Source organism: Heteronotia binoei, chromosome 17 (assembly GCF_032191835.1).
Source record: "Heteronotia binoei isolate CCM8104 ecotype False Entrance Well chromosome 17, APGP_CSIRO_Hbin_v1, whole genome shotgun sequence".
NCBI lineage: Eukaryota > Metazoa > Chordata > Lepidosauria > Squamata > Gekkonidae > Heteronotia > Heteronotia binoei.
In genome coordinates this window covers 25,581,675-25,600,137 of record NC_083239.1, presented here as the reverse complement: position 1 = coordinate 25,600,137, position 18,463 = coordinate 25,581,675, and the positions used below count along the sequence as shown (strand labels likewise).

Genomic DNA, 18,463 nt, shown 5'->3' with positions numbered 1-18,463 from the left:
TTCCTTACTCCACTCCAAATACAAGGAGTGTGTGCTGTTGTTAATACATATGGGTTGTCTGCCAAATTAATATTCAAGATCATTTGCTTTTAAGCTCGTTTCTCTTTATTTTTATAGTTCTTTATTCATTCTCTGTGTGTTAAAATGCAGAGGCTTTGCTTCTGATGTCCTCTTTATCTGGTTCAATATATAGGATCTCTATTTTGAGGTGCTACTTTTTTTACTTTTATAATGTAATGGACAAAGTCTATGGATATAGTCTCTCAACTGAAGGAGGAGGCCACCACCTAGTGGCAGGGACAAAACTTACAGTCTGCTTCTTACCTCCATGAAACTGTAGGAAAGTGCCCATGGTCATTAAAAAGATACTTTCCTGCTTCATGAGAGAATTGTCATCCAAACAGCAAAAATCTGCAGAGCTGTAGCTGGAACTGACTCCTAGCTTAAGGCAGAAGGAAAGTTCTACATAAAGTTTCAACCTTCCATTCACAGAATTGACTCTATAAATATGTGGTTATGAGTTAGTTTGGTAGGATTCTCAGTGTGTGAATCCCTGACTTGGGTGAATACTGGGTTCAAAAAGTTTCAGCTGTCCCTTCTGGCTCCTCAGTGCAAAGGGAGAGATAAAAATCCACTTGTATCAAAAAGGGAATCCTTCTAATTCTGCACCTCTGATTCTCAAACCTGTGGACAAAGTTTCTCATTTGTTTCCATTAATTAGTAAAGATGTCAAGAACTGTGGGTTTAATCTTCAAAAAGATAGCTTTATAAATTCCTACCAGGTCGCATGCTGTGTATTGTTGATTGTTGATCAGAAAGGGTTTGCATATTGGTGCTCCTTCTTATGCTCAATGAGTGGAGCCAGTTTTCTGTGGGTTTCTTTGTGCAGGTGTGATGCTAGTAGCCCTTATATCCGACCTGTTGGTTACTGCCAAGAGACTGGAACGCCATTAACAACGCCAGCTGGTATGTTGCAAGCCTACCATTTCCCACTGCACTGAAAATATTTGCAAAGTGTGATCTCCTGTGCGACTCAATATGTTATAAGGTTCTGAGTTGGATTTTTTCTTTGGCCAAATTTCAGAATTAGGTTTGCAATTAAAACGTGCTACAGAGCTGCAGGTGTACATTATCTGAGAATGCTTTGTTGAGGGGAGGGCAGATCAATGCTCCTTATTGTCAGGCTCCTTTTAAAAATTTCTTGCAGGTCATATCATGCTGGTTGCTGCTCTGTCCTTTTAATGGGAACAGTATTCCAAATTGTGAAGAAATTTCAGAAGTTGATAGCCTATACAAAAGCTCTTGTGCAGGTTGACAGAGCTGGCTCCTTCCATTAACATCAAACATTTCCTCTTGCACAAGTCACTTTGTGCCAGCAGAAGAATCATAAGATCCAACTCCTAGCATTGCAGTACATCCTTTCTGTGACTTCTTTGGTCTAAAAGATAGAAAGATGGAATATGGGTCAAAAAAGTGTGGTCCTTCAGCTATAGATCAGTGAAAGCCTATTGAAACGGAATCTAACACTATGTACAACTGTTGATGGTGAATGTACAAAATCTGGAAAAGAGAGGAAAACATAAGTAGACCCATGCCAGATTCTGGTGCATTGGGATAGTAGGGAAAATAAATGTAACGGTTTGCTGATAAAGGGAACAGAATATGGGTCTGTTGTAGCCAGACCAAAGTACTGGGGAAATTATTCAATAAGGGACTTAGTCAAGAATGGTATAGTCAAGTGCAACACAAGGAGCAAGAGTCCTGTAATGCTGAACTAGAATGGTGCAGGACCTTGGATAGCTCCCAGGGAGATTGAGAGGCAGCAGGAGTTTGATTTGATGAAGTACTAAACTCAGTTGTGTCCTTATGTCCCCTGCAAGGCCTGGTTAGGATTGCCAGAAGCCTGCCAGCTTCATAATTGTGGGGAGTCCACACACAACCCTTTTATGTTTATTATTCTGTTTGGGATCTGGCAAACATATCAATCATGAAGGCCATTCCTATACCATTTGTGACACGGCAGAATGATGTTCCCTCTATGTTGCTCCTCTTGGAGTAGTTTTCATAACTGAAAAACAGATTTAGACATTTGGGGGTGGGGTGCATCACTTCTAATATCCTTTTGAAAAAATGTATTAAAATAATGTAGTTGACTGTAGTTTGTCTTTGGAGAATAACCAGTCATGAAATTAAGTTGATTTTATAAGTCTGTAACAGAGTGCATTGAAGTCTAGTCTTTTTGTTTGAACTGAGTTCTTGCAGACAGATAGCAATAGGAAGTCTTGTCTTTGTCAGTAATGAATCTGATTATTTCAGTTCTGCCACTGATTCCCAGCTCTGTTCAGATTCCAAGGGCTTGGTGTGCAATAAAGAAAGAGTTACTTCTCATATTAGTGTTTGCAACTTGCACATTAGAAGGTTACGCTAACTTTGTATGAAATTAGTAAAATGAGCAAGTGGCTTAATTTCTAGTTTGAGCTCCCAAACAAGCTAAATTCTATGCAGGACATAGTCTTGCAGTGTTTGGTTAATTGCCATGTACTGTGGCTTGCTTCTGTTCTAGAAGATTGAGAACATGCCTCAAATTTCTTTCCAGAATACAAAGATTTCAAAAGCTTCTCATGGGAGAAATATTTGGAAGAAACTGGTTCACAGGCAGCCCCAGCAAGAGCATTTAAACTGGTTAGTCAAAATTCCTTTTGGTTTTGCATTAGTGTACCATAATCCAAAAGAAGGCTATATTTTTCCCCTTTGGGCAACACTTTATTGTTAGGAACTCTATAAGCAATACATGCTAATTATTATAGTACAGAGTTAACAAAAAAATAACGACCAAATACATAAATGGGTGGAGGACACATTATGCATTGTGATTTAGATAATGAATTCTGCTTGACAGGAAGACTAAGGGCAGGAAGATTGCTATAGAAGATGCATGATGCAGAAATCTTCCCTCATGGCATTTGTCATAGTCTGCTCCAAACCCTGTATGACTGAGGCACATCACTGAGTCTGACATGGAATAATAACATTAACTATTCTGTTCAAAACTGGCCTGTTTAAAGAATGATGAAGAGGTGGGGTTGGGATTGCAGAATGGTGGGTGATGGTCTTATGGATTAATTAGTCTTTAATAAAAGGGAGGTGATCCTTTTGAATGTGTATTAAGTGTTATATGGATCAGATTGTTAAATCCTGGGTCCCCAACCCTGTTGAGGCCATGCTCACTTTTGGAATTTTGAGGAAAGATAGTGGGTGCCACCTTGGAGGCAGGACCAATCACAAAAATAGATCACAAAGCATTAGCAGGTTCCAAATCAAATGGCTTTCTGTGATGGGGGCAGCTGCCTCTGAATGGATGGCACATTTGCAGACCCAAATGTGATTCCTCACTGGGATTTTTGAAGCACCTCCAATTTCAGTGAAGTGGAGGAAAGCCATGCTTGGCTCTTTGCTTTGGGGAGAGATGATTTTTCCAAAATAATAATAAAAAAGCAAATGGACATCAAACACACCAGTGGGCACCATGGCACCATGTTGGGATCATTCTGTATATATTATCCTCAATGATGTTTGTCTCTATATTGCCCTTTCACTTATTTTTAACAGCGCCCAGCCCATGGTTTCCAGACTAACATGAAACTAGAGGCTGTAGACAAGAGAAACCCCATGCTAATCCGAGTGGCAACTATAACCGATAAGGATGACTATCGTCTCAAGGTAGGCATTCAATTTCAATTAGCCACAGTGCTCCTCTGTCTGACTGGAGAGGCAAAAATAACATTTGATAAGAATGCATTACATTTAAGCTATCCAGAAAGCAGGCTCTTTCAATGGAATTGTTGGTAGCCTGATCTTTGTGTTGTGTCCTCCCCACCCGAAGTGCAACCCTCTTGCTTTAGTATTGCTGGATAATAGTGTAATGTAGCTCATTGCAGTCTGACATTTGTTAAATTGATTTTTCTTCCCCTTGAGCAGTTTCTCTGAATGAATCCAACATAAATGTGACACGTTTGAGCTCACATACCCTGTGAGGGTTAGTTGCAAAGGGAGCCTGACCAACAGGTTAACTTCAGTTTTTTTATGTTGAACTGACTCCACTTGCCATCTTCCAATCAGCACATAAACACAGCCACATTGTTTTCAACTCATTGTGTAAAATGGAGGCTTGTCAGCTGCTGGGACTGGAAATTTTGTGTTAGGTACGTTAACAGCGAGTTTTCCACAGTATTTTTTGGTAGTATGTTTCCATTCTTGTTTAGCAGGATTCTGTTTAGCATATACAAACGCAGCAGCTGCACATAAAGATCAGTGTTTTGTCTCTGAGGGTGCCTATATCAGGATGCAAGAGACCAGGAAACTAGCACAACCATGTCATTCATTTCCACCTTCTGAGAGTGTGTGGTTGGGTATGCAAAATGGTACTTAATTCAAATTCCAGAAGAGTTCCATGGCATTTTAGTGGGTAAACTGATTTATTCCAGCATGAAGTTCAGAAAGCAACCACCTGCTTTATCAGATGCATGAAATATACTTATAGTGGATATAACAATTATTTTTTGATGTTTAAGGAAGGAGAATTCATTTTGGCACCGATTTAGATACACTGGTTGAACTACTGCTAAGAATGTTAAGAAGATGTAATTTTATTGCACATATTATTCCTATATAAGTTTTTTAAAGAGCTGGTTAAAAGACTGGAAAATAGAGGACAGTTGGAGATTCTTAAATCCCATAAGAAGACACTGTACTGCTCTTCAAAGAGGCAAAATTTCTGCTGTGGAGTATATCATATTTATGTTTCACCAGCTACTCTAATAAAAATAATTGTGTAGGCCTAAGCAATATTGTTCTCTCTTGAGCGGGAGGAGGACACTCTGATATGCCTGGGTTCCTCTTCCCACAATGCCTGGACGCAGCAAATTTATTGCACTTTCCATTTCTGGGGGAGGGGAAGCCCATACTCAGTCTTCTTCCTGCCTCTGCCTGAGAGAGCAGTGGATTTAGAAAGCTCCTGAGATTTTCCTTTAAGAAGCTCCTTTGGTTGCACTTTGTTTTTCTTTTCCACATGTGTGCTTTTCTGTGCAGCTTTCCTTTTGCTTAAAAAACAAATTTTGTTTGTTCTTCTGACCTAGTCTTCCTTGAGGCTGTTTGCCTTTTGCCTGCTGCTTCAGTTACAGGGATGTCTGCAGCTGAGGTCTCCGACCATGGGACTTTCTCCAAGGGAGAGAAGGGGGAGATGATCCCCAGGCAGCGGAGTAGGAAATCCCTGCAAACCTGCTTGCCCAGCTGTCCTACCACGGCAGAACTCCTGGAGAGAGCCATAGGCCGCAAATCACCTGGCTTGGATCATGTAGAAGCAGGCTCAATTTTTGGTGCCAAAACTGTGCCCTGTACTGATCAGCCAGGATGGCCTGTATTGGTCCCTCAGATCTGTTCAAGGCTGTCATCTGAGCAGTGAAATAGTTCCCCACTGGGGGGAAGCCAAGAGATAGCACACACAGGATGCCATCAGACATCTGCTGGAGATCGCCATCACCAAACCTGTGCCATTGTTGCAAAGGTTCTTATACATCTATTTTGTTTTTTTTCATGGTGACCAAGTTTCTTGGAGTAATGTAACATCAAACTCTTTAAGGTAGCTTGTGAACTCAATGTCCTTGGCCTTATTCCACCAGCTAGCCACGTTCCAGGAGATGATCTTGATGTCTGAGGTGGCAGAGGATTTGTGTGATGGGGGTACAGGAGTTATAAGTCAATCACCTTTGGTTAGATGTTCAAGGGCAACAATGGTATCATGGAACATGCACCCATTACTCAAACCACTCAATATATTTTAATTAATTGGCTTGTATTTGGCCACACGATCTCTCCCTTGCCAGTTTGATATAGTGGTTAAGTGTGTGGAGTCTTATCTGGGAGAACCAGGTTTGATTCCCCACTCCTCCACTTGCACCTGCTAGCATGGCCTTGGGTCAGCCATAGCTCTGGCAGAGGTTGTCCTTGAAAGGGCAGCTGCTGTGAGAGCCCTCTCCAGCTCCATCCACCTCACAGGGTATCTGTTGTGGGGGAGGAAGGTAAAGGAGATTGTGAGCCGCTCTGAGACTCTTCAAAGTGGAGGGCGGGATATAAATCCAATATCTTCTTCTTCTTGCTGCTCAGAAGAGGATTCTCCGCTGTTTTTGAGGGCTTGTATCAACGTCTCTGTGTTTCCCTTGTTCCCAAAAAGAATGGGGACTATAGTTCTTAAAAAGAATGGGGGCTGGAGAGCTATCGTCCTCAGATTCTTGAACAAGTTTGTGAGGCACAGAAAGTTCAGAATGGAGACCTTGGAGAGCATCGTGGAAGCCCTGCAACTGGAGGACTTCATGACCTCCATCGATTTGACTGAGACATATCTTCACATGCTCATAACTCCCCGGGACAGACAATGTCTGAGATTCACCTTCAGTAAAAAAAACTGCTGGTTCAAGGGCTATGCCATTTGGGTTGGCATCAATGCTCTGAATATTCACAAAACTGATCATCTCACTTGTTGCAAGCCTGCTTCTCAAAGGAATCCATATCCATCCCTAGCTTGATGACCTCCTTATAAGGTCACCTTCACAAGAGCAGGCACTCAGGGACATTCAAGACTATCATAGATCTGCTAAGCACAGCCAACCCTGAAGAGGCAGAGGGCTCTGCAGAGGAGGAACAGGCAGGCGAAGGAGGTCCTAGCTCACAGTCAGTTACAAGCTGCTGCAGAAAGCAACTCTACCCTGCCAAGTAACAATTTACAGTCTGACAGAAGCATCCCAGCAGTCTAGGCCCAGATCCAGGGCTCAGATCCAGGTAGCACCCCACCATCCACCTTGCCTCCCTCCTCTCCAAAACTGTTGGAACATAGGCAGAAGAGGGTCTGTCATGAAATACTGGAGAAAAGGTGGAGTATATGATCAGCAGCCCAGGGACAACTGCATCTAGATAGTAGGGAAGCGAGTGCATGCACCTGCATGGTGCAACCCACTGGCTAAATGAGCATCTCTAAAGGGTGGTGAGAGGGAGAGACTGGCTGTGGAAGCAACCCAGGCTACCATTGATCTCATTGTTACTGATCCTGCCTCTCAGAACATTTACCCTTTGGACTATATCTGGACCTCAATTTTTTAATCTGCCCTGAATCTGCTCTTGTTGTTGACTCTGTGTATGACCTAGAAACTGGAATCTGACCATGCTATGTCAGGTTATGCCTTCGCCTTGCCTTGCTCACACCTTAGCTGTGCTACCCTGCCCTGCGCCTAGCGTGTTCTAGAACAAGGATGCTATCCAGTGCCCCTCCAGTCATGGCTTCCTAACCAACTTTCAGAAGAGCCAACTAGCACCTGCCTAAGTCATCATGTGCTTTAGGCCAGTGATAGATTCAATCCAGAAAAAAGGGTTTCTTCCACTAGGCAGAGCAGAAACGATAGTTCAGACCATGAAACAGGTTCACTCTGTGAAATCAATTATGATTCTAGCACATCTGCTAGGTTACATGATTGCAACTATCAAGACAGTCCCTTGGGCCTGGGCACTTTCTTGGGTACTTCAGTGGATACCATTGCCATATCAAAGGTTCATAACCCTCCAAAAGCACATCAGAGTCAGCATCAGTCGTCATCACAGGAAGGATCTCCTTTGGTGGACAACCAAGAAACGCTTGTAGGCAAACCCTTCCAAGTGACCATAGATCTACAGATCACAACAGACACCAGCCTGATGGGTCAGGGAGCCCATTGCACACTGGGCCATGTGCAGGGGACCTGGTCTCATTAAGAAGTTTCCCTTAGCATCAATCTTTTGGAGCTGTCTGCAACTTGTCTGGCACTTCTTACATCCAAGACCATCTGTCTTGATTGAACATATGTATTCAGACAGACAACATCACGGAAAAGGTGCACGAGAATCACCAGAGAGGCACCAGAGCAGGAGTCAACTATCCTTGTGTCCTGGGCAGAACAAAATCTGGCCTCTCACAGAGCAGAACACATCAGTGGTATAGCAAATGTTCAAGCAAATTGGCTCAGCCGCACCAGGCTGGATTGGGGGAGTGGTCCCTCGACCAGGAAATATTCCAGTTCCTGGTTCTACATTTCAGCCTACCTTGAGTAGATCTCTTTGCCTCCCTGACCAATGCCAAGATGCTGAGATTCTTAAGACACCAGTGTCAACAAGCAGAACAAGTAGATGCTCTGATATCAGGATATCTGCTACAGAGTGAGTATCACTGCTTTACACCATGAATTTTTTTCCTCACCAGTTGCATTCTATACTGGTTCCAATATTCGATTAAACTGTGGTTTTGAAAGCAGTAATGGAATTATGAAAAATTGGGAAAAGGTTAGGCTATGGTTAAATAACATTTAGCTTTTTGTTTAGGTGTTGGCAACCAGGCTTACCGAATATTTATTAACTACAGCACTTTTGTCATAGCTTTAATAACATCATAAGAAACTGAAGAGTTTAGGGTTAGGATTTGGGTTAGCGATAGTTAGCAGTAATTAGAAAATATCATTAATGGAAAACCCTGCCAGATGAAAAGTGAGTCTAGATCCTAATTTTTTGGAGCCAAAGAAAAGTTGTCAAGGCCCAGCTTGTGAAAAGAGGAAGCAAAGAGAGGCAAGATCATGGGGACAAACAGTGGAATTTGAGAGGCAGTGCAGGGCAAGCAGAGACGATCAGTTTTAACCCTCCCTTGCCCACCGCCCCGCATACATTTGAGAAGCAGCTGGTTTAGGACAGTTTGCTCACCTTAAATGTGTGCAGAAGTGCTGTCACACACTGTAATGGCTTTATTCCATGGCTGCTGTTTCCCTTTTGCCAGTTACTCTATGGAGTGATGGTTTTAGTTCTGTCCTCCAATTATGTGTTGCTATAATAGTCATTCCTTTTTTAAATTATAGATGATTGGATGGGAGGTTATCTAACAAACCCCTCTTGCCTAGTTTTATATATTTATGGTATTTATAGTTCATTTTACTAAATCTTAGAACAGATTACACAGTGTACGTCAACTCAGTCAACAAAATGAGACATCTAATAAACAATATAATAATAGGATTAGGAACTGCATAAATTTGAAACAACACAGTCATTTGAACAAAGCATCTGTATTTAAGACATGTTAAATAAAGTAGAGCATGGTACCACATCAGTAGAATCACAACACAATTTCCTGAAGTTTTCTATTATGAAGCTGCTTGTTTCATTTATAAAAATGCCCTCCTGAACAATTCTGCTTTACATTATTTGTGAAATGCCAGGAGTATGAGAACCTCCCTGAACTCCTCAGCTGGGCCTTTCTACAGGTGGGGGCCACTACTGAGAACACCATGTCTACAGGCAATTGAACTTGCTCATCTGCAGGGTGACCCCTGCAGAAGGCCCTGCTCAGATTTGCACAACAGGGCACAGGTGGAGAGATGGTCTTGCAGATACTGGAGTCCAAGTCCATGAAGGGCTTTGTACATGATAACCAGTGCATTGAACAGAGTCCACTTACTAATGAGCAGCCAATAGAGTGACTGCAGGAATACACGTGCTCCACCCAGCTCCTGATAATAACCAAGCTGGAGCATTCTGCACCAACTGTAGTCTCAAATATGATTTTGAAAAGAAAACTATGTAGACTTCATTGCAGTAGTCTAGTCCCAGTGATAGCAATGCATGGATCCTGTCTGCACACAGAATATTCTTTACTCAAGTTGGTTTGGGTTTTGTTTTTCTTATGTTGCTTCATTTCTCTTCTGCAAAATGAAAACAGGTATAGGGAAGGGTTGTCAAAATGGGTCATTGTATACATTACCATCAGCTATAGTAAAAGGGGAAAAATTATATAAGCACCTCTATCAAAGAACGTCAGTTCTAGAAATTAATATCTGGTTATATCTAGAAGTTACCTAACATTTAGAGTTACAGTTTGAAGATAGTCAAATGTACCATCCCCTCTTCAGGAGGTTAAAAAACCCCTAGAGAATAAAGCCCCAGTTTCATTAGTTCCAGTATGAGTTTCATTGAAATTCTGAGTATGTATTGTCCAAAAAGTTACCCCCAGCAACTGGGATCAAAGTAAAAATATTTCATCCTTTAATTAAAAGGAAAAGACCACAGTGGTTTAAACCAATTTGTTAGAAGTAGGAACATGAAATACTGGCCATAGTTGAATAGTCTCTACAGCATTAAAGGTTAGAAATATTGGTTCAGGTCAAGCTGGTTTTAATAAAGGAAGAAATATGACTGGTAATATTTCAAGGGTGATTAACATCATCAATAAAGCTGAGATCAGTAGGACTGCAACCTTAGTTCTTTTGTAAATGTCACTACATTAAATGGACTTATTTGTTTAAGTCTTTGGAAGTGCTCTATTGTGACTATACTCTGGGTGTGTACTGCTATCCATGATTCATATTCAGCTTGCAGTGTTTTAAGTATAATCAAATCAGAATCAACTGAGTTTATTTCATTGACCAATGGGGAACAAGGCATGGGGACAATTTGCTTCCTGCTTGCACTGATAGAACTTTTAACTGTCTTAATAAGAAGTAATGTTTGCATTAAGGAGTTTGGAATAGGACAAAGTTAAAATTGTCACAAATGTAGATGATACAAGGAGCAATCCTAAATTCTGTCTGGAAGTAAGTCCAGTTTCATTCTATGAGCTTACTTCCAGTAAAATAGGATCCAAGCCTATTTTGATGCCTTTACAGCAGTATCTGGATTCTTTACCCCATCTATTACAATGACCAATTTATTTTTTGCATAAATTAATTAGAGACGTGTCCAAGTTACTAACATTGATGAAAGTAAAGTAAAACATGGATTGTGACTTGACCTCACCTGTTTCAGTGGCTAGGCAAGAAGTTTTCCATTTTTAAAAATCTTTCTATGCATTACTGAATTCGTGCAGCATGTTTAGAAATAAGATTGATGTAATATCCATAACAGTTTGAGGTGTTATTCAGAAAATTAAGAGAGAGGTAGAGTTAGTATTCTCACTTTCCTACATTTGTTTAGTTAAGCAGCCTGTTCTAAAGCTTGGACATTTTTTTTAAAGTCTTGCATCCACTGATGTTGGTTGAACTTCACACATGAACACATAAAGCTACCTTGTACTGAATCAGACCATTGGTCCATCAAGTTTGAAACTGTCCGCTCAGACTGGTCTTTCACATCACCTGCCACCATATCCTTTTAGATGGAGATACTGAGGACCTGGGACTTCTGCACGCTATACAGATGCTGTACCATTGAATTTTAGCACCCCCCCCCAATCATTTGAAGCACCTAGAAGAATGATTTTTCAGGCAAGAAAAAGCTCTCCAGCAAAAAGCAGTTCTATGCAGAAATCTATTCAAATGGCATTCTTGTGTTTTCCTGTTTCTGATGGTACTATGAAGCAGCAGAATTGGTTGATTAGGGATAGCCTTTTTATGGTTGGAGCATGCTTTACTCTGGGTTGATAAAAGTAAAGGGCTGCTTATGGAGAACTTAATACAGTTACAGCTGCAGATGTCTTAGGGAAGTTTCCCCATTGGCCTGATCTACCAGATGTTGCAGTAAAAGGGATACTTACAAAACACATTTGGGTCAAAGAATTGGGAACTGTCCCATAGAAGTCAGACATTCATCCTTCTATATTTATCTTTAAGAGACACCCTGTATAAATGGGTCTGCCACTAGTCAGTGACCCCCATGAGATTAGGAAAAAAACTCACTTAATGCAGTAAAAAGTCATTATCCAGAATTCTCAGCTAACTGGCATCATCCAGAGGGAATGCTGCTTCCTCTCATATCCCTGCATCTTCAGGGACATACATTCTCCACTTTCTTCAGCCAGTCAGGTTGATGTGGCCAGCTGTTGCTCGCTTCCAACAGCCTGCACTACCATGGAGGTCATCTTCAGTTGCCACCTTCCCCCCTCAGCCTGCCTCGAGCTTTTGGAAGTCAGCTCTGCTGGAAGGCTCCTGGGCAGTTGGCCTAATGCATAGGATGGCTTTTGCTGCACCAGTATTTTTAAGCTACAGAAATGCCGTGCTGGATAGACATAATATGATGAAACCGTCCTTTTGTACAAATCTTTTGGTTCAAAGTACTAGGAATTCTTTCTCAAACTACTGCTAGAATTTGATGTGTTAATGTGTAATTTTGAATTAGCTTGACAATTACTTCCAAGGGGCCATTATTGTTACAAAATTTTCTGGTTGCAGCAAACATTGCATTAACTCATTATTGGAAAGGTGCCAGCAATTTAGGGATGCTTAATTAAAGTCCTGGATATTGCTGAAGGAGGTAAGTTTTAACTGTGACTTTTATCAGTTTTATAATTGTTGCTTCTGCTGTGTTTTTGTGTTATTTATATCACAAGCCACCTTGAGTTACACAAGGGAGAAAGGTAGCTAACAAATGTTTTAAATAAATAAGTTAACAGATAAAGTTGTTTTTATGGGACTTGATGAACAATTAATCATCTTGTTTTGTACTGAAATGCTCCTGATAACAACAGGATCCTGGAAAGATTTTTTCCCTATAATATAACAGAGGTTCTGTGTGTATTCAGCAGCCTTGTGGCACAGGGTGGTAAAGCTGCAGTACTGCAGTCCGAACTCTCTGCTCATGACCTGAGTTTGATCCTGGCGGAAACTGGGTTCAGGTAGCTGGCTCAAGGTTGACTCAGCCTTCTATCCTTCCAAGGTCTATAAAATGAGTACCCAGCTTTGCTGGGGGGAAAGTGTAAATGACTAGGGAAGGCAATGGCAAACCTCCCCGTAAAAAGTCTGCCATGAAAATGTCATGATGCGATGTCACCCCAGAATTGGAAACGACTGGTGCTTGCACAGGGGACTACCTTTACCTTTATCCTTACTGTGTGTGTTTGAATGTGTACACAGAAAGAGAGGGAGCAGGTTATGGTAGTTATGTATGCAACTGGGATGAAATTCAGCGGAAATAAAGCTAATGAGAATACCTCTGGCTATGCTGGAAAACATGCCTCCAATGTTTGTTAGAGAAGTTAATTTGGTTTAGTGAAGACCATTAATATTCCTATCAATTACAATTGTATAGTACCCTCCCAAGCCTATTTACTTCAGTGGCAATAAATGATATAACCCTCCTTAGGATGGCAGTGTAAGGAACTCTTGGGTATCCTTCTCAAGGAAGTGCTTCCAGTTTTCAGATGCGCAGTTCTGTATTTTGTATTGCTTACTGGAACTCAGTGTGATACTATCATCCCATACTGAAACCAGCAAGCTTTTTTTACAGGATAATTATGGCTTCAGTTGTTTTAAGCTCAAACCTTATTGTAACCTGCAGCTTACTGTTAAAGGCTTCTTTTCTTACTACATTTGCCTTTAACCAATGAAACAACTCCTGGATTATTTCAGTGCAGAAAACTAGCTCCAGTGGGTTATCATAGCGCCTTGGGCTAGAGTTGTACTGTATAATTAAACAAGCAATTAAGCTTGTATGTATTTTATGACTGAAGATTGGAAGTGTGACCTGGTGTGTCCTTGTAAGTTCTCTGTATTTTGTTGTGAGCCGTTATTTAATTATGTCACCCTTGATCCCAATAATGTCTTTGAGAAAATAGTAGTCATTGGTGTTCTAGATTTGATCATCTCAGGGAATGTGCAGGGGTTGCAGTCCCTTTGCCGGAGATTTGCTCAACAGCAAACTTAGCAGCCCCTTGTATACAATACAGATGGATTTTTGTCTTCTCCAGAGACTAGTGCACAATAGAAAAATAACAGAAGTTATCATAAGACAGTCCAGAAGAATTCCTTGATACCCTTCATGTTTTTTAACGTTTTCACCTCATGTCATGAAGGAAAGAGTTATTCTAACTTCTATCAGTGCAAACTGTGGTTCCAAAATTTGGTTCCTTCTTTGCAACACCTCTCCCACCTTCTTATTGAGATATAAAGGCTGGAGATTTCTGTTTCAACTCATATCTGACAAAGGGAGATTTGACTCTTGAAATCTTATACCCCAAAAATCTTGTTGGTCTCCAAGGTGATCGAGGCATAGCCTGGTGGTTAAGTAGCAGTGTCAAGTCCCCAACTTAAACAAACACTAGGGGTATAATCTGATGCAGAGTTTTCCTCCACAGGGTTGTTTTATGAATGACCTCTGAAGCATGTGGGAAATGCCCAGTCCAAATGGCAGCTTTCATGGATTTTTCTGGAACATTCCGTGGGCAGAACCTGGTGGGGAATTTGATCATTTTCTTCAAGTGCCTTTGAGGAGGGTCTGCAAGGATGCTTGTCCTTGAGGTTATTCCAGGTTCACTGTTTTGGTGAAGTGTTAGGTTGTAAATAAATTTGTGTTTGTCACCTAACTTGACTTGAATCACTCCAGTTAAGTTAGCTGTACAACCCAATGACCTTTTTAAAAAACTAACATTTAGTTCTTTTTAACTTAATTTTCCTTTTCTCTCCTGGTTATTTTGCCTCCTGCTTAGATACACTTCGATGGCTGGGACCCTATCTTTGATTTCTGGATAGATGCCGACAGTCCAGACATTCACCCCATGGGCTGGTGTGCAAAAACAGGACACCCCTTGCAGCTCCCACTAGGTGAGAAGAGAAATAATGCATGATACTGTATCTCCCCCCTGAATGTCCAGTTATTTAAAAACAAGGCTGTCAAATGAAATATATTCCTGAACAAATTTTGCTTTTTCTAGGGACTGCAGATCCATCAGGGGCAGTGGGACAGGGATGCCCTACTCCTGGCTGTCAGGGGATGGGTCATGTCAGGGGACCCAGATATGGAACACATTACACGTATGTGGACTGAGGGATAATGGAGTAATTCCCAGTGGACTTTTATTGGGGGGGGTGTATTAATTGCCGAGCTCCTGTTGTTAAAATAATGCAGTTTCACTGAAACAATAAATACGATGAAATGTCTTTGCTCTAAAATGCTGTGCTTGAGCTCCCTCTTGTGCTTTGCATATAGCTTTCACTCACAAGCTTAATACTGACACCACAGAAAAGCAGTGATAGAACCTGGTTGACTATCAGATGAAACTCAGCTGGCTCTTGTCTGTTGAGGATCTCAAAGGCCTCCAACCCACAACTGCCCCAACTGGCCAGGAAGTCCAGAGTGGCTTGAAGTTCACTCCTCAGCTTTTCCTGCCCTCCTAGGAAGAGCTGTGGGCACAAACAGAAAAAGAGGAAGTACCCCTCTGCTTAAGACTAACAGTAATGTCTCACTGCTGGCTGAGCTGTTTTTCTGTGTATATTGGTGTTTATCAGGAAAGGAGCAAGTAAATTTCAAACAGCAATTCTTCTGTTTTCTTTCCCCAATGAATACCAGCAGCAAGATGGCAACACAAATGCAAATTTTGCTTTCAGTGCCTTTGCAGTTATAAGGTGTAGCTAGGCTCTTTGAAAGCTCTGATGTCTGCTTATTTATGAATTCACAGAATTCTCAAGCTATCTACCTTAAAAGCTGCTGAGGAGTTCTCGGTCACAAAGCCTGACCCTGACATGTAGAAATCTTGTAAATACGCATGTGGGAATTCTTTGCTGTGTTTTTGGCTGCTTGGAATTAGTGGTAGTTTGCATGGAAAGATTCCCCCCTCTTGGTTAATAGACATTCTTTTCATGAAAAGCATGTGCCCTTGGCCATCAGCAGGGTAACATAAGTGTGTCTGCTAGCAGCAAAAACATATGGACATATGAAGCTGCCTTATACTGAATCAGACCCTTTGTCCATCAAAGTCAGTATTGTCTACTCAGACTGGCAGCGGCTCTCCAGGGTCTCAAGCTGAGGTTTTTCACACCTATTTGCCTGGACCCTTTTTTGGAGATGCCAGGGACTGAACCTGGGACCCTCTGCTTCCCAAGCAGATGCTCTACCACTGAGCCACTGTCCCTCTCCAAGGAAGATTAGCACCTATTTCACATGCTATTCAGTATATGTGCCAGTTCATAATCCCACCTTCCCCTTTTGCTTCCTAACCAAACTGTCCAGGGCCTTCAGTTAGGTCATTGTGCTCTTGACCCTCCATGCTGTGCATCTCCATTGACCTTTTTTGCAGCTCTCGAACTCTGACTAGCTTTTCAGTCTGTCCCATTCACTGAATTTTGGGCGTGATTTTGCTTGTGTTGACATCTCCCCAAGCTCAATCAGCTTTATGGAGTTACTGAAGAGCAGGGTCATTTGGGCAGCTGCCTTCCTTTTTTCTGTGCCTGAAACTTCACACTCTCTGCAGTATTTCCAATTGAGTAGATGACTGGAGAAGGCAATGGCAAACAACCTCCTAGTATTTCTGGGTAGTTTGTGTCTGCGAAACTTTTGTTTCTAAGAAGCTGTCAGCCCTTGGGTTTCCCTTGCTATATCATTTTTATTTAGTGTAACCATGAGGTAGGGGAGGTGGACCAGCTCAGTTTTCTAAGAAATGTATTTTCTGGTAACTCTTTTTGTTCTTTTGATGCAGTTTGATTGGATGCCCTTACTCAGAAACCAATCGGAACAGAGAGAGTTCCTTACAGGATCGCCTAGGTGGAGAGAGACCTTTACCAAATATCAGTATTCAGAAGCCCAAGAAGCCTGAGCCTTCTGTGCCACTTTCCGATCTACAGGAGGATTCTCCGCAGTCCAGGTGAAGCTTAGGTTAAATGTTCAGGAGAGGGGTGGGGAACCTTTTTTCTGCCAAGGGCCATATGGATATTTATAACATCATTTGCGGGCCATAAAAAATTATCAACTTTAAAAAACAGTGCTCTGCCAAGGGAGAACGATTCAGGCCAGCAAAATTAATACAAATAATTGTTTTTTCTATTTGAAGTCATGTGGGGAGAGTCTTATCTGGCACACACACACACACACACACACACACACACCTGGCCCGCTTCACTAAGCAAATGCATAGGTCCAGGGTTTTTTTGTAGAAAAAGCCCAGCAGGAACTTAGTAGCATATTAGACCATATCCCCTAATATTAGCATATTAGGTCACACACTCATTAGCATATTAGGCCACACCATCTGGGATAATCAAGTGCAAACTGAACTGTGGCAGTAACTTTTCCAGGCCCTGCAGCAGTTCCGGCCGGCCAGGCCCCAGGGAGGCTGCTGCACAGTACATCTGGGCCCTGTGATCCTTCTTTGGTCCTGGGGAGACTGCTGCACAGTGCAGCTGAGCCCCATGATCCTCGCTGGCCAGCCAGGCCCCACATGGCTCGGTTCAGTCCACCCCTGGTTTAAGACATGCCTGTTAAGCTTTGCACATACCAGTTTTGTTGCACCTGCTCCTTTCTGCCTATATACTAAAGCAGAATACCAGTTGTACGATGTTTGTGCACAGCTTTGAGATTCTTTTGTAGTATTAAAATAAATGCTTTTTTGTTTTCCTACTGACCACAAATTCGTACTCCATTTCACTCCCCCTGCCCTTATCTCCAGCTGACCAGAAAGTATTGGCTAAAAAGCATTCAGGCTGTTTTCTGTCTCATACACAGAAATACTAGATGGCAACATTACACAATCGTACTCTGCATCAGAGGGCTTGGATCCAGGCTAAATGTTCTGCTTGTGCAAGGCACTTCTGCCACCAGAACAGAACATTCCTGTCCCCCAACTGGAGCCCACTAGTTTTCCTGGGTGGGGGGGCGGGAATCCTACTTCTGGGGGATGGGGGGTCCTTGGGGAAAAAACATGAGAGGCAAACTGAGTATCTGCAGCAGGAAGGAGGAATAATTGGGAATTACTACACCCCTTCTGTTAGCAGAACGTTTAGTATGAATCCAAACCAAGGACTCCATGCACTTTTTGAACCTGACCTGAAAAAAACAACAGCCAACATTGGTCTTTTGGGGTGAGAAAGGGAAACTTGCATGTGCCATTTTTAGAGCCCTAAGCTTTTTAACCTTTCTTCATAGCAAAGGTGTCCATCCCCTTGATTCAGTTGCCCCCTTTTTACACCTTTTCTGCCATCCCCAGTTATGGCAACCACTGTTTAAGACTGCTAGGAATGGGCCAAACGTTACCCTTCTTCCTGTTGCTGCCAATCAGACCTGGCCTCCAGACCCTGACCAAGAAGAAAGGAATGAGTCCCCAAACCAGAAGCTGTATTTGGGGTAACTCTCTTCCCAGCTCCAAAGCTATCCCTGATGGTTGGGGGGGGGGGTGGGTTTGGGGGGGAGGCAGGAGGATGGTGGCAAAAAGAGGGGTAGCTCCTGCCCTTATCCTCCCACTCCACTACCCATCCTCTGGGTGAAATTGTCAACCTGTCCCTTTCTTCTGGGACTTTCCCAGTAGGGTGATTTGTCCACTTTAAAAAAAAACAACACTGGACCCTATGGTCCTAGCCAACTACCACCAATTTCAAATCTTCTGCTTCTGAGTAAGGTAGTTGAGAAGGCAGTAGCTGAACAGTTCCAGGCTTTCCTGGAGGATCCCTCTGTCCTTGATCCATTCCAGTCTGATTTCTGCACT

At 42.2% G+C, this 18,463-nt stretch overlaps 1 protein-coding gene across 2 annotated transcripts in view; it reads left to right on the top strand.

Annotated features, from left to right (window-relative positions):
* The window catches only part of LOC132586423 (lethal(3)malignant brain tumor-like protein 4), a 101,146-nt gene that overhangs the window by 51,936 nt on the left and 30,747 nt on the right, over positions 1-18,463 (top strand). For both annotated transcript variants that reach the window (XM_060258506.1, XM_060258505.1), the window contains 6 exons: positions 890-966; positions 2,597-2,682; positions 3,610-3,720; positions 14,480-14,594; positions 14,705-14,804; positions 16,466-16,630. In XM_060258506.1, coding sequence (XP_060114489.1) covers positions 890-966; positions 2,597-2,682; positions 3,610-3,720; positions 14,480-14,594; positions 14,705-14,804; positions 16,466-16,630 — 654 coding nt within the window. The remainder of the gene's footprint in view (positions 1-889; positions 967-2,596; positions 2,683-3,609; positions 3,721-14,479; positions 14,595-14,704; positions 14,805-16,465; positions 16,631-18,463) is intronic.